Below are 13,979 nucleotides of genomic sequence, written 5' to 3' on the forward strand. Positions count from 1 at the left end.
GATACGGTTAGGGTATTTCATTACTGATCATGAGAAATGCTCAACAGTTGAGAATCATTGCTTGGTAGATTCTACGTGGTTTTCAGTTGTAGAAGACATGCAACTAATGTGCTCTGAGTGGTTGCCATTGGATAAGGACCTCATTTTAGTATGAGTTGAATGGTTGTCACTGGTTAATGCTGTCAGCTTAATTCGCTCTGAAATGTGACCAATAGTTGAGGACCTCATCATAAAAAGCTCTGAGCGTTGTTTAGCGGTCGAATACTTTAGTGTAGAACATAGAGGGTATTGATTAATAGCTGAAATATCTAAAAATGGTGTTTTGGGGCGATAATAAATTGTAGATGATCCGAGCTTGGTTGGTTCAGAGTGGTGGAGTTGACTAGATGAGGGCTCTAGACTAGAATGGCGCGACAGATACTGGCTGCTCGATTTTCTTTTGTAAACATTTGATCTTTTGTGGAAAGTCATGCTACTTATTGAGTTGTGTCTGCATTAAGATCAATATCTGATGTTTTTTTGTCGTTAGAAAATGAAGAAGGGCAAGAATTAGCTAAGTATTCTTTACAAAGGGATTCTGGGAGAGAATGATAATTAAGAGGCGAGACCCCTGTAACGTGAACGGAAGTCCTTCCCAGTGTTTTGTAGTCATCACTAAAAAAATCTCTGTAGCAGTTCTTCTTGCAACACGAACATTTTTTTCTATTGAACTTGGACCATTGTTTTTTCTTATTGTTCCACATATGAACAGAAGAATTTTGTCCGTCGTGAATTCTTATTTGGACCACAATAGATTCGAGAAACTTACGTTGGGATTCTGTATATGATGTTCTTGATTCGTCTCCTACTGGTTTCTGATTTGGCCGTACCTCTATCTTCCCGTGTCGTAACTGATCTTTGACACGGAATATTGGATTTATATGGTCATGTTTAGAGCAGTGTCTGAAAAAATAACACACGAAGATTCGGAAATAAGAATATTTATACATCGCTATATAAACTTAAAAAAAACACGTTGGCATTTCAGGTAAGCATAAATTATTTATTTCTTATGATTGCCTGTTTTTCTTTAAGTTTTTCTAGAAAGTTTTAAAAAAGTACTCAACACTCAAGATTTTTTATATACTACTGAAAATCAGCTTTTATAAATACATTATTTTGCATTTTGTTTCCAAAAAAAGACAAGCAAAGTAATGTTTATCCTTCGTTTTAAAATCGCGATTAAATGTTTCTTTAAAAAGTAAAGCAGCTGTTACACTATACCTACTTTAGCCTAAATTATATATACTGATAGTTCGTGACCCTTAATACAATAAACACAATTTACATAAAAATAGAATTATTAAAATTTTTACACTATAGTTAAATAATCAAAACATACTTTCTTGAAGTTAATTCTGCTTTACTTTTCGATTTACTTTTTCGATGTGACGTAAATTGTTTGTTTGTTTTGAATTTCGCGCAAAGCTGCACGAGGGCTATCAGGATTACCCGTCCCTACTTCAGCAGTGTAAAACTAGAAGAAAGGCAGCTAGTCATCACCACCCACCGCCAACTCAGAGTGCGAGTCGAGCGCCCAGCATCTATTTTCAGCCATAACTTTCAGAAACTGAACTATGTTGGTCAATATCACATTATAACACGTTTCTATAACGCGCATAGATTAAAATGTTCTAAAGTATTGTCATATTAAGTTCTGATATTGAATAATTCTCAGTTCAAAGTATTAAAGTTTAACTTTAGAATGTCTAAAAATTGTTAGCCATACCACTATGTTAATAAATATGTATGTTATTAAAGTCTTTATGAAAGGCAATTATCTTAATATGCTAAAACAAATCAGATATTGATCCCTGTTAGCCCAGCGAATTTTGCACAAAATACCCCAATGTAACGAAAGCATTTAAAAGTCAAGATAAACTGCATGCGAGTGTGTAGTAAATACGAGTTGGAATAGCAATGTATTTAACTTGTGCATGTAATGGTAAGTTATAGCTCGTCTAAATGAAATGTTTATAATGTCGTGTACTAGCAAAGAGGCAGCTTTTGAAACACGATTATATATTTAAGTATGTGTAATATATTAAATTTCAATGTTATTTAAAATGAGAAAACAGATTTTAAGATTGCGAACAACATCCCAGTAACGGTTACGATAAAAGAATCCTTATTTATGGGTTAAGAAGACCCGTTAAATAAACTCGTATTTATATTTATTACGCTTTGAATACTGCTTGTAAAGTCTGAATAACAACATTTTCTGATTTCGTAGACTATTATCAGAAAACGACTATTCTGCGTGGCTAAGTTTCTTTACGTTATTTACTGTAATAACGTATGTCAAGTGATTACATGTGACATATTAAAATAATTATCGTAGGGTGTAATTATAAATCTAATGAATTTAATTTAAGAATTCTGTTTTCCAAATGATGTTGTTTCAATGTTATTTTGTGATTATTATATTTCGGAAAAGATAATCATATAACTGTAAGGTAACTAATACTGTTTGTATGAAACCAAGTTATGTATGACATTAATAATCAACTACGAGGCAGAAGTACGTGTGTTATTGATTTGAATTACGCACAGAGCTACACAATGCGCTATCTGTGCTCTGCACACCTCGGATATAATAACCCGGGTTTTAGCGTTGTACGTCCGCTATGCTGTTAAGGGAGTATAAATACATCTATATATACATGACTTGTGTGTTTTCTATAGCTTTGGGGGCTTATGTTCAGGTATTGTAAATTTCATTCTTCCTTAATTATGTGATGAAGCTGTTTATCTGCTTATCTGTTGTGTTTTTTGTGTTTTTTACTACTACAAGCCTAAAATTCTTGTAAGATCTCATTTTTCTTTAGGAAAAGGAGATAGGCCAATAAATAAGCTATTTCTCAAAATTAGAACATAATTTATGATATACGTACACAGATTTAATACAAAATGTCCTCACACTATTTTATATACATTTGATTGTATGTTCAGTTGTCTGGTCGGCAGCTGTTTTATTTCAAAATATGAGAAAACGACTATTTATAATTGTTTTAAGTTAAATAAATAAAAAAATAACAGTATTAGAAATTATTGTAAAATTAACATTTTAAACAGAAAATGTACGTTATTTATAAGAACTTGGTGTTTTACGTCACAGGCCCGGCATGGGTAGGTGGTTAGGGGCGCTCGACTCGTAATCCGAGGGTCAAAGATTCGAATCACCGTCACACCAAACACGTTCGCCGTTCAAACGGTGGAACGTTATAACGTTACGGTCAATCCTACTATTCGTTAGTAAAAGAGTAGCCCAAGAGTTGGCGGTGAATGGCGATGACTAGCTAGCTGCCTTCCCTCTAGTCTTACACTGCTAAATTAGAGACAGCACAAATAGCCCTCGTGTAGATCTGAGCTAAATTTAAAACAAACAAACCAAAATAGATGCTGGCTGCTATTTTAAGAAATTAAGTAACTTCGACAACAAGCTAAATCAAAAATAGCGCAAAGTAAGTACAGACAGTTAATTATTATGTTTGTGCTTAGGTCATTCTCAGTCTCATTTTTCATAATCGCCACGACAGTAAATAGGGGATGACTGACTTTCGTTCTCTTTGCTTCATCAACAAATGAGAAAAGTGTGTGTTGTTATGGCAAAGCCACATCGGACTATCTGCTGAGGGGAATTGAACCCCTGATTTTAGAGTTGTAAACCTGTAGATTTTTTGCTGTAAAAGCGGGGGACCAAGAGAAAAGAGACGAAAAAGTGTCTAGTATGTCTTATAGGGCATTACTCCTCTTTTCGTGGGTTTAGTGTAAAATAGGAAAAGCCGGATGATTTGAATAAAATGGTCAGGAAGTGAAATACGGATTATAAAAGTTATAAAAAAATGAAACAGTGATATAAGAAGACTTTGTTTGTTTGTTTTTGAATTTCGCACAAAGCTACTTGAGGGCTATTTGTGCTCGCCGTCCCTAATTTAGCAGTGTAAGACTAGAGGGAAGGCAGCTAGTCATCACCACCCACCGCCAACTCTTGGGTTACTCTTTTACCAACGAATAGTGGGATTGACCGTCACATTATAACGCCCCCACGGCTGAAAGGGCGAGCATGTTTGGCGTGACGGGGATGCGAACCCGCGACCCTCGGATTACGAGTCACACGCCTTAACGCGCTTGGCCATGCCGGGCCTATAAGAAGACAAACGTAGTAAAGTACAAATGAAACAAAGTAAAAGAACGACAAATAAACACTATGGATTTGCGGATTATGAACAGAATGAACATGTCAGTAACAGAAAAAAAAAAAAGATAATTATAATTCAAGATATTAAAAAGGACATCAAAAAGTAAACGTAGTAAAACAACGACATTAAAAGACAAATATAATAAAACGATTAATATACAAAAATGAAACGAGGAAATGAATGCAGAGGAACTAAATGTAAGTTGTAAAAGGCAGTAATCATAAGTAAATGAAACATAATCGTATATACCTTATTGCGCTCTAAAGGTTTGTGGTTCTCTAGTTCATACTGTACTGTACCCTATTTTTAATTGTGTTACAAATGGTAAAATTGTAAAGATATGAACATTTAGAAACATTTTAATAATTACAGAGCTTTGATTAAAAATATTCAATCACAATACATTACTGGCTTCTCCAGTATATCTGTCCAAAGAATGGTGTTGAAATAAAATCTTGGCTTTCGTTACTGTATCTTTCCTTTGGTTAACTTTATAATGCTCTTACTATGACTGTTGTACAATAGCGTAAGATTTTACGCTTGAAAATGTTGATTTTCTTTGTTTTCTGGTAAGAAGGTTCATAATGTAGGAATTTTATTTTCCCATGTAAAGTTGAGATGGCTCAGTCTACTAAGTTCAATTGCCAGCCCTATATTTATTTTAGTTTATAGATTTTTTGCCGTATAATTGTTTGATTATGTTTTATAATATGATGTACATTGATTAGTAGGTTATAAAGTGTATTCTAAAACTTTATAAATTATATATAATATAATAATAAAATAGGTAGTTAAAGATCGTGATGACAAAATTATAGTTACTGTTGAATAAAAATGATAATAAATTAAAGTAAGAAATATAAATTTTAGTTAGTCACAAATTTTCAACTTTGGGGTGCTCTGAATAGCTAAAAAGCAGCATATACACCGGAGATAGAGCGACTATGCCAAGTAGATCTTAATATCTAGCTTATAGTGATTCGTTTATAAGAAAATCTAGATGAATTTTATATTGCTTTAATGCGAACGTCTGTGTAATCCCAACATGGAGAGTGCTAGAGCACATGAGAAATAATACTCAATTTTGTTTTGTTTTTTTAATTAAGCACAAAGCTACACAAGGGGCTATCTGTGCTCTGCCTACCACGGGTATCGAAACCCGATTTTTAGTATGTAAGTCCGCAGACATACCACTGTGCCAACTCAATTTTGTCAACTAAAACAATACAGGTCAAAAGCAAACGATTTTCAAGACAATGACCTGGAAATTATTTGGTCAATTTTGTGTTTATGTTTTCTCTAGAATGTTAGAATTAAAATGAACAGTTTTATTAGAACAGCATTTATTCTTAAGGATAGTAAAATAAAGCAAAAAAGTCTCTAGTTTGACTCACAGTAAGCCTTATTTAAAAAATATATCTGGAAAATTGTCTGTACAACTCATTGTGTTGAGATAAATAATTACATTTTATTACTTATTGCACATAATCATATAAATAGAACCATAGAACGTTACATTATAGTTATACCTCGAAATTTGATATGTATGAGAGATGTATCGAAATGTGCAGAGAAGTTAATTTATAATAGGGTTGTGTAAGTGTATTTTTCTGTTAATGTGTTCTATTCTTAACTGAATATTTGATATGTAAATTATTCTATGTACTACTACAATCGTTACAAAAATATAGAGCCACTTTCATTGGGAGATGAAAATGAAAAAAATAGATAAATAAGAAGTTATCTATAAGTACTAAAGTTATTCTTTTATCTACATTCTTTATCTATTTCTATAAAAGTAATTAAAATATGACAATTAGAAACGTATTATTATTAAATATATAATGTTGAAAAATATTATTTTTTTACAACAGACCTTCTACGTTTACTAAAAGCGTTCTCAGTATCGTTAAAAGAAGTTTAGTAAGCTTTCAAAACTATGGTAATATTAGTACCTATATTTTCATAAAATCAGAGATTGGTTAAAACAGCAATATCGTATCTATAAGATGCCTGATTGGGTCAGAACGCGCGAGTCACCACTTGTTATTACAGAGCTACATTCAAAATTTAATAAAATCTGTTTATTATCAATATACATAAAGAAAGTTTAAAACCTATATTTTAATATTTTACAATTTTTTAATTTCTTATTTCAAAAAAAAAAAATTTAAATAAATTATATCTCTTTGCTTCTGTGTATCAAGTGACAATTGGTTACTCATAATTGCTCATTTTATATTGTCTTACTATCCCTCTATGATCCTCTTAGTTTGACAAAAATGACACACTTTCAGCATATCTTTAGTAATATATAATATAAACTTACAACCTCCACTTTTATCGCGTCACTAAAATATAAGCCACAAAATCAAACTCGTATGTCATGCCCACCTATCACATTCCAGCTTACAAAAATATGTCAATAATTTTCTCTGACATTATGTAGTGGATTATTTTTAACCAATAGAAAGAGAAAGTTATAATTTACCGACTTATTTATAAGGATAACTCATGCTGACAAACATTTGAATGACTAGGTGTACAAATTTATTGTAATTATTGGGTTAAGGAATAATTCGTGAGCGTTTTTTCAAGTTAAAAAAATATATTTATAAATGAAACGCTTTCGCAAAATATTTCATGTCATTTGGTAGATGATTTTTTGCTCTAATAGATGGTGTGTTTGATTTTCATGTGTCTTTAATTTTTGCTTTCAATTACAGCTCATTAAATGGACTGTCAAGTGGTCAAAATCGAGCATTTTCGACACCATCTGCTTTTCGCATTTAATTTCTTGCAATTTCGTTTAAAACAATGCATACTATATACCTAGGTATTACATGAAATAAAGTATCATAATAAATGTTTTGGGTGTAATGTGTTCATGCATTGAAGTCTTGCATGTAATGCTTGAATGAAATTATTTAAAAACGCTCACGAATTATTCCTCAACCTACTATTATTGAGATGACCTTGACCAGGTAATAGAATTATTTTGTGTGGCTTTTGAACTAAGATATAAACGTATTTATATACAAATGAAAATGTGTTTTAAGAAGGACAGATAATCTTATTGTACTATATTTCATAAAGACAAGAAACACTATTTTCGGACGCAAAGTATCTCAAAACAAAAGCATGTTAAGGCGTTTGACTCGTAATCTGAGGGTTGCGGGTTCGAATCCCGGTCATACCAAACATGCTCGCCCTTTCAGCCGTGGGAGCGCTATAATGTGATGGTCAATTGGGCTATATATCATTAGTTTAAAGATTAAAATACTGGCCTGGCATGGCCAGGTGGTTACGGCGCTTGACTCGTAATCCGAGGGGCGCGGGTTCGAATCCCTGTTATACCAAAAATGTTCGCCCTTTCGGCTGTGAGGGCGTTATGAAATGACAGTCAATCTTACTATTCGTTGGTAAAAAAGTAGCCCAAGAGTTGGCGGTGGGTGGTGATGACTAGCTGCCTTCCCTCTAGTCTTACACTGCTAAATTAGGGACGGCTAGCACAGATAACCCTCGAGCAGCTATGCGCGAAATTAAAAAACAAACAATAACAACAAACGTCCTAAAAAGGGGCGGTTTAATATTTCATACTCTTTGAAATTAACAGAATATATATAAAAATGTATATTAATTATAAATGAAAAAGTAACAAGATATCGAGATTTTTAATAAAAATGGAAATAATTTTAAACATTAGGTGTAATAAAATGGATAAATAAATTACATTAAAGTGTGTAAAAGCATTCTATAAAAAAATCTGTATGTAATTCAATGATAAATTTGAAATTCTGAATAGTATTTTTAGTTGGAGAGTGTAATTTTCCTACCATATGCGTGGATGATTTTTATAAAATCTATACATTTCAGAATAAGTTTAAAATAAAAATAAAAACATGGAAATAAAAATGTGAATGAAAAGTTCATCCAGACTTTGTTTGATAGCATGCGCATGCGTACTTATGATCCTATCAAGAGGACTAGCCTTAATTTTAATATTATTATTAATAATTTGGGTTCCCCGTTTGTACAGCGGTAAGTCTACGGATTTACAACGCTAAAATCAGGTGTTCGATTCCCCTCGGTGGACTCAGCAGATAACCCGATGTGGCTTTGCTATAAGAAAGCACAGACACAACCAATCTGAGTGTCTGAAGAGGATCTAGTCTAAAGAGTCATGGTTCGCTTCCCACTGTCGCAATAAAAAGTTTCGCACTTTGGAGCCTGTGACGTTCTATAACATTGACGGACAAATCCAACTATTCGGTTAAACAAGAGTTGTGATTGATGCTGATGCTAACAACCATTCCTATAGTCCATTATTTCAAAGTGAGATATGGCCACGCGAGGATAACATTTTGCGTGGTTTAGAGTGAAAATTCTCGAACAATTATTGTTGTTAGAAATAAGAGGAACGAACTCAGCTTATAACTGATCCAATATTCTAGGTTTTCAATAATGAGATGCGTATTTATTCTCGAAACAATGGTGTATTTCTAGGCTAAATTGTTAGCGTTGTTTGGTAGATTAGAGCCTACCACATGTGCTTAGCTTGTAGTCCAGAGCTTTTGTTTTGTTTTTTTGTTTTGAATTTCGCGCAAAGCTACTCGAGGGCTCTCTGCGCTAGCCGTCCCTAATTTAGCAGTGTAAGGCTAGAGGGAAGGCAGCTAATCATAACCATCCACCGCCAACTCTTGGACTTTCTTTTACCAACGAATAGTGGGATTGACAGTCACATTATGACGCCCCCACGGCTGAAATGGCGAGCATGTTTGGTGCGATCGGGATTTGAACCCGCGACCCTCGGATTACGAGTCGAACGCCTTAACCCACCTGGTTATGTTGGGCTTCGAGCTTTTTAAACCAAGGATACAGACGGGTTTTAAAACTCGTGGATAAAATCTATTATTTATGATATCGATAACTGAATATAGTTCCGGTAAAAACTAAACCAAAATAATATGTAGATAAAATATATTATTTTTTTTATATGGTACAATCTTGATCATGTCTGTGTAGATAATACTTCCACGCCTTTACGAGTGAAGCGATAAGTAAATAAATGGTGCACCATGGAGAAAGGATTAAATGTGAACGGCAGAAAGGATATACTGTTAGTACTGATCCATCATAACTTAGGCAATATCCAGTTCAATTTGTTTCTTTTGCTCAAGAATCGATATAAAACCATCATAACTTAGAAAAGGAAATTTCATGCAACATTTATTTGAATTTATAACTTTCGACTTGGCTTCATTCAGTCTTAATTATGAGGAATATATTTCCACAAAATTGGACTTGCTGATATGTCGCACACCTAAGACCTGAATTACTTTAGTTATTGTATTTCTTGAAATAATAAAAGTAAATATTCGTTTAGGAAAATACACACACAGAGGTAATACTGTTTCAATTTTAAATGATGAGAAACCCGCTGGAAATTAAAATGTATCTCAGAATAATGACCAAGGAAGGTCGTAACGTCGTCCTCTGCTTTATTAGTAAAAGTGTTAATACCCATACCAGCCATCTTAGATACATGTTTTAATCTTAATTATTACAGTTTTCCATGTTTAAAGTGGCCCGGCATTTCAAAATGGTTAAGGCACTCGACTTGTAATCTGAGGGTCGCGGGTTCGAATCCCCACCACACCAAACATGCTCGTTATTTCAGCCGTGGGGGCCTTATAAAGTTACGGTCAATCCCACTATTCGTTGATAAAAGAGTAGATCAAGAGTTGGCGGTGAATGGTGATGACTAGCTTCCTTCCCTCTAGTCTTACATTGGTAAATTAAGGATGGCTAGCGCACATATTCCTCGTGTAGCTTTGTGCGAAATTAAAAAAACAAACACAAAACTGAAAAGAGTTGAAGCAATGAAAAGACATATTAGAAAGAAAAAAAGGGTAAAACACTACGTATGATAAACAAAGCTGGAGTCAGTACAACTTACACAGTTGAATGGAAACGTTAGAAAGGAAGGTACAGAAGAGAAATGATCAATAATTAATATTAGACAGTGATCAACGAGCACTAGAAGAATATAGAACGAGGTAAAAACTGACTAGTATTTGACTATTATAAGAGAATAAATTATAACAGAGCATGAAATAAAAAGAAATTGTCAGTATTAGACAGTAAGATATAGAAATTGTAAACAAAAAATAATACAATAATTAGTCAATGTTGCTAAGTAAGTAAGTACCAGATTTAAGTCATACCTTTCGGACATCTCATCCTGACATGCCTTGCAGTAGATAGCGGACACTTCAGAAAATAGAAAGAATAACTACAGCTATTAAAATCAGTATAAAGTATTCTGTCGTAATAAGAGAAAAAAAAACAGATTCGTGAACAGGTGTTTTTAAACGTTTCATATAACAATATAACTAATATTTCACATTTAGAGAATACTGTAAACAGCTGAAAAATTTAACAGTCTGTTGTTTTATCTTATAAATGTTAGTTAATAATACATATGTTTTGTTACCTTTGATTCTTAAGAAAATATATCATCTATTTGATATTGTACATCAGCACACTATTTTGATCAATTAATAGTCCTTTATATGTTTATTGTATTATATCTTTATGATATATTTATACGTTGTTATACTTATATATGTAGCATGTATGAAGTTTATTCCTAACGATTTTTGTCTATACATTTTTAAAGCTTAAAGTTGAGTATGAATCATGTATGATTTAAATAAGTCGTCTTAGAAGAGTTATTCACTTTTCTCGCACTCTCTTGTTAAAAGTACGACATTCTAATTGATTTGAACAAGATACTTTGAAGATAAAAATTTTAATTAGAACAAAAACCGAAAAGAAACGTCACAAGTGCGCGACAGTCTTAATTACTTCCAATAGAGTGATTGTAGAGAAAAGAACCCGTATTTAAAACAGCTATATATCAGAATTAATTTAACTAGGAGAACTAAATTATTATCAGAGATACCGAAAAATTAATTTGAAAGGAACTGGATGTGATACAGACACCTCAAAAACATTTACAAAAGAACTGGTGTTTAAAATGCTTAACAATCAGCACATCAAGCCTATCTCTAAACGATACTTCTATATGATTAATTTATTTTAGAATGTTCATTGATCTTTACAATATATTGCACACTGACTGACAGTCTATCCCTAAACGACACTTTTAAATGAATAGTTTATTTTAGAATGTTCATTGATCTTTGCATTATCTTGCACATTAACTGATGGTCTATTTCTAAACAACAGTTCTACATGAATAATTTATTTTAGAATGTTCATTGACGTTTACAACATATTGCACACTGACTGACAGTCTATCCCTAAACGACACTTCTAAATAAATAGCTTATTTTAGAATGTTCATTGATTTTTCAGTATTTTGCACACTGACCGACAGTCTATCCATAGAGGACACTTCTACTATATGAATAATTTATTTTATAATGTTCATTGATCTTTACAATATATTGAACAGTGACTGACAGTCTATCTCTAAATGAAACTTCTACGACAATAATTTGTTTTTGAATATTCACAAATCCCTGCAATATATTGCATACTGACTGACTGACGTTTCATCCAAGCTACCGATCCCTTATTGTTGAAAGAGGAAGAGAGGGAAATAAAAGCATTCACATCTTTGTTGAAGAAGCCTTTGATTGTTAATGTACCTCATGTAAAATTTCCTTCTTTTAGAAGTAGCAGTTTTTAAGATGTGATTACTTTGGATACACAGTTTCCGTGTAAACGATCAGTCGATAAACAGTAACTTATTAAAAAAATTCCAGTAATATATCAAACTTTAATAATGACAGTGAAAATATTAACCTACTTTTTATCTATTGGAAGTGAATAAACGCTTGATTATTGGTAAGAAAAAATGTAATAAAGTAATATTACTACACAATCACTAATAATAAAGAAATAGCTTACTGTATAATGGAGCTATAAGTAAAAGTAAAACTTACTACCAATGTTCCAAGGGTAACCACTGTTCCTCTGAAATGTTCTAGAGCCATTACTGTTTATCCATTCCAACTGAGGATAGCAGTCGAGACAAAATGGCTTCAACAAGCTTTTCAGTTCTCGCCGATAGGGTCTCCTTGATAGAACATAGATCACTGGGTCGAGAATAAAGTTGAGAGCCATACAGATATCGGCTATGCGATAGAATAATTTGTGTTTTCGTTCTTTATCCCAATGAGCCACTATGATAGTTAGCTGTGGTATGATTCATTTAATAAAGTTTTAATGTTAACAAAAACAGATCATATGATAATACACTTAGTACAACAACATACATAATACTACCAAACATTGTAGAAAACTAAATGTAAAACATGAAATATCGTTTTATAGACTTTAACACTTTATGACCTACTTTTTGTTTGTTTTTATTTGAGTATAAAGCTACACAATGGATTACTATATTGTGTCCACCATGAATATCAAAACCAGATCTTTAGCATACCGCAGACGTACAGTTGATCCATCATAGGGCTTATAGCCTACAAACATATTAATTTCATAAAATACATTAATATTAATAGAAATCATAATAAATTATTGAAACTTAAATGTTTAAAATGCAATATCCGATAAAATTCTGAACTCGTATCCCCTCTTAAATATTCGAAAATGTTCAGTATAAACATATATCAATTTTTGTTTTTGCTTTACATTAAAAATCTATAGTGAGTTTTATGATATTAGGCATAAAATGTATTCTTCGAAAAAATAAATAAAAAATTAATAATAAGTAGATCATCTCCTAGTCCGAAATAAATGACGTCATCAATTGTGAATGGACAGTACCACTTCTTTTAAAATTATTAATGGAAGTCTACGACCTTTAATTTTTTCCTGTACAATTTCCTGAATTGATGTAAGCTAGTTTATTTCTAATTTACAACAGTTAGATTAACATTCAATTTGGGCTGATCATTTCATAACTGTTTATATCTGCTTCTCTTTTTTTCCCCCCAAACACGTCTTTTTAAGAGAAGCGTAGTAAGTATTGAACCTTTATTCTACTAATAATTCAAAGCCAGGACAAACTAAACATTGTTTTTTAGTATTGCACGTTGTTTGTTTGTGTGTTATTAAGCACAAAGCTACACACGGCTATTGAAACCGTATTTTTAGCAGTATATTTCCGCAGACACGCTGCTGTGCCCTTGAGAGTGAACCAGCGTGCTGTGATATTAGGCTGATTCATGACATTATCACTGCAGACACACTGCTGCGTCCTTGAGAGGCTATTGCACAGTGAACCAGTATGCTGTGATATTAGGCTGATTTATGACATTATCACTGCAGACACACTGTTGTGCCCCTGTGAGGCTATTGCACAGTGAACCAGTATGCTGTGATATAACGCTGATTCATGACATTGTCACTATGTTTCTTTCGATCTCTCAGAAGTAAGCATCCTCACAGTGTTGAAACTTACCATAACATTTCACTGTCTTACTTTTTCCCAGTTATTTAACATTCTAACGATAGTGTCCCCATGGGAATCTCCGCAATTTAAAAAAGTGCAGTCAGTAATATCAAATTGTCACAACTTTAATGTCATCCTTCACGTGGTTAGGGCGCTCGACTCCTAACCTGAGGGTCGCGGGTTTGAATCCTAGTCGTACCAAATATGCTGTCCCTTTCAGTCGTTGGACATTAAAATGTAACGCTCAATCCCACTATTCATTGGTAAAAGAGTAGCTCAAGAGTTGA

General features: G+C 32.9%; 1 protein-coding gene across 1 annotated transcript in view; it reads right to left on the reverse strand.

Moving 5' to 3' along the window:
• Positions 1–476: 476 nt before the first annotated feature.
• Positions 477–13,979, reverse strand: part of LOC143232476 (prostaglandin E2 receptor EP2 subtype-like) — a 56,265-nt gene continuing 42,762 nt past the window's right edge. The window contains exons 3-5 of the mRNA XM_076468002.1: positions 12,218–12,470; positions 10,469–10,514; positions 477–942 (exon numbers count right to left, since the gene is read on the reverse strand). Of these exons, the coding sequence (XP_076324117.1) occupies positions 477–942; positions 10,469–10,514; positions 12,218–12,470 (765 nt within the window). The remainder of the gene's footprint in view (positions 943–10,468; positions 10,515–12,217; positions 12,471–13,979) is intronic.

Source organism: Tachypleus tridentatus, chromosome 1 (assembly GCF_004210375.1).
Source record: "Tachypleus tridentatus isolate NWPU-2018 chromosome 1, ASM421037v1, whole genome shotgun sequence".
Lineage (NCBI taxonomy): Eukaryota > Metazoa > Arthropoda > Merostomata > Xiphosura > Limulidae > Tachypleus > Tachypleus tridentatus.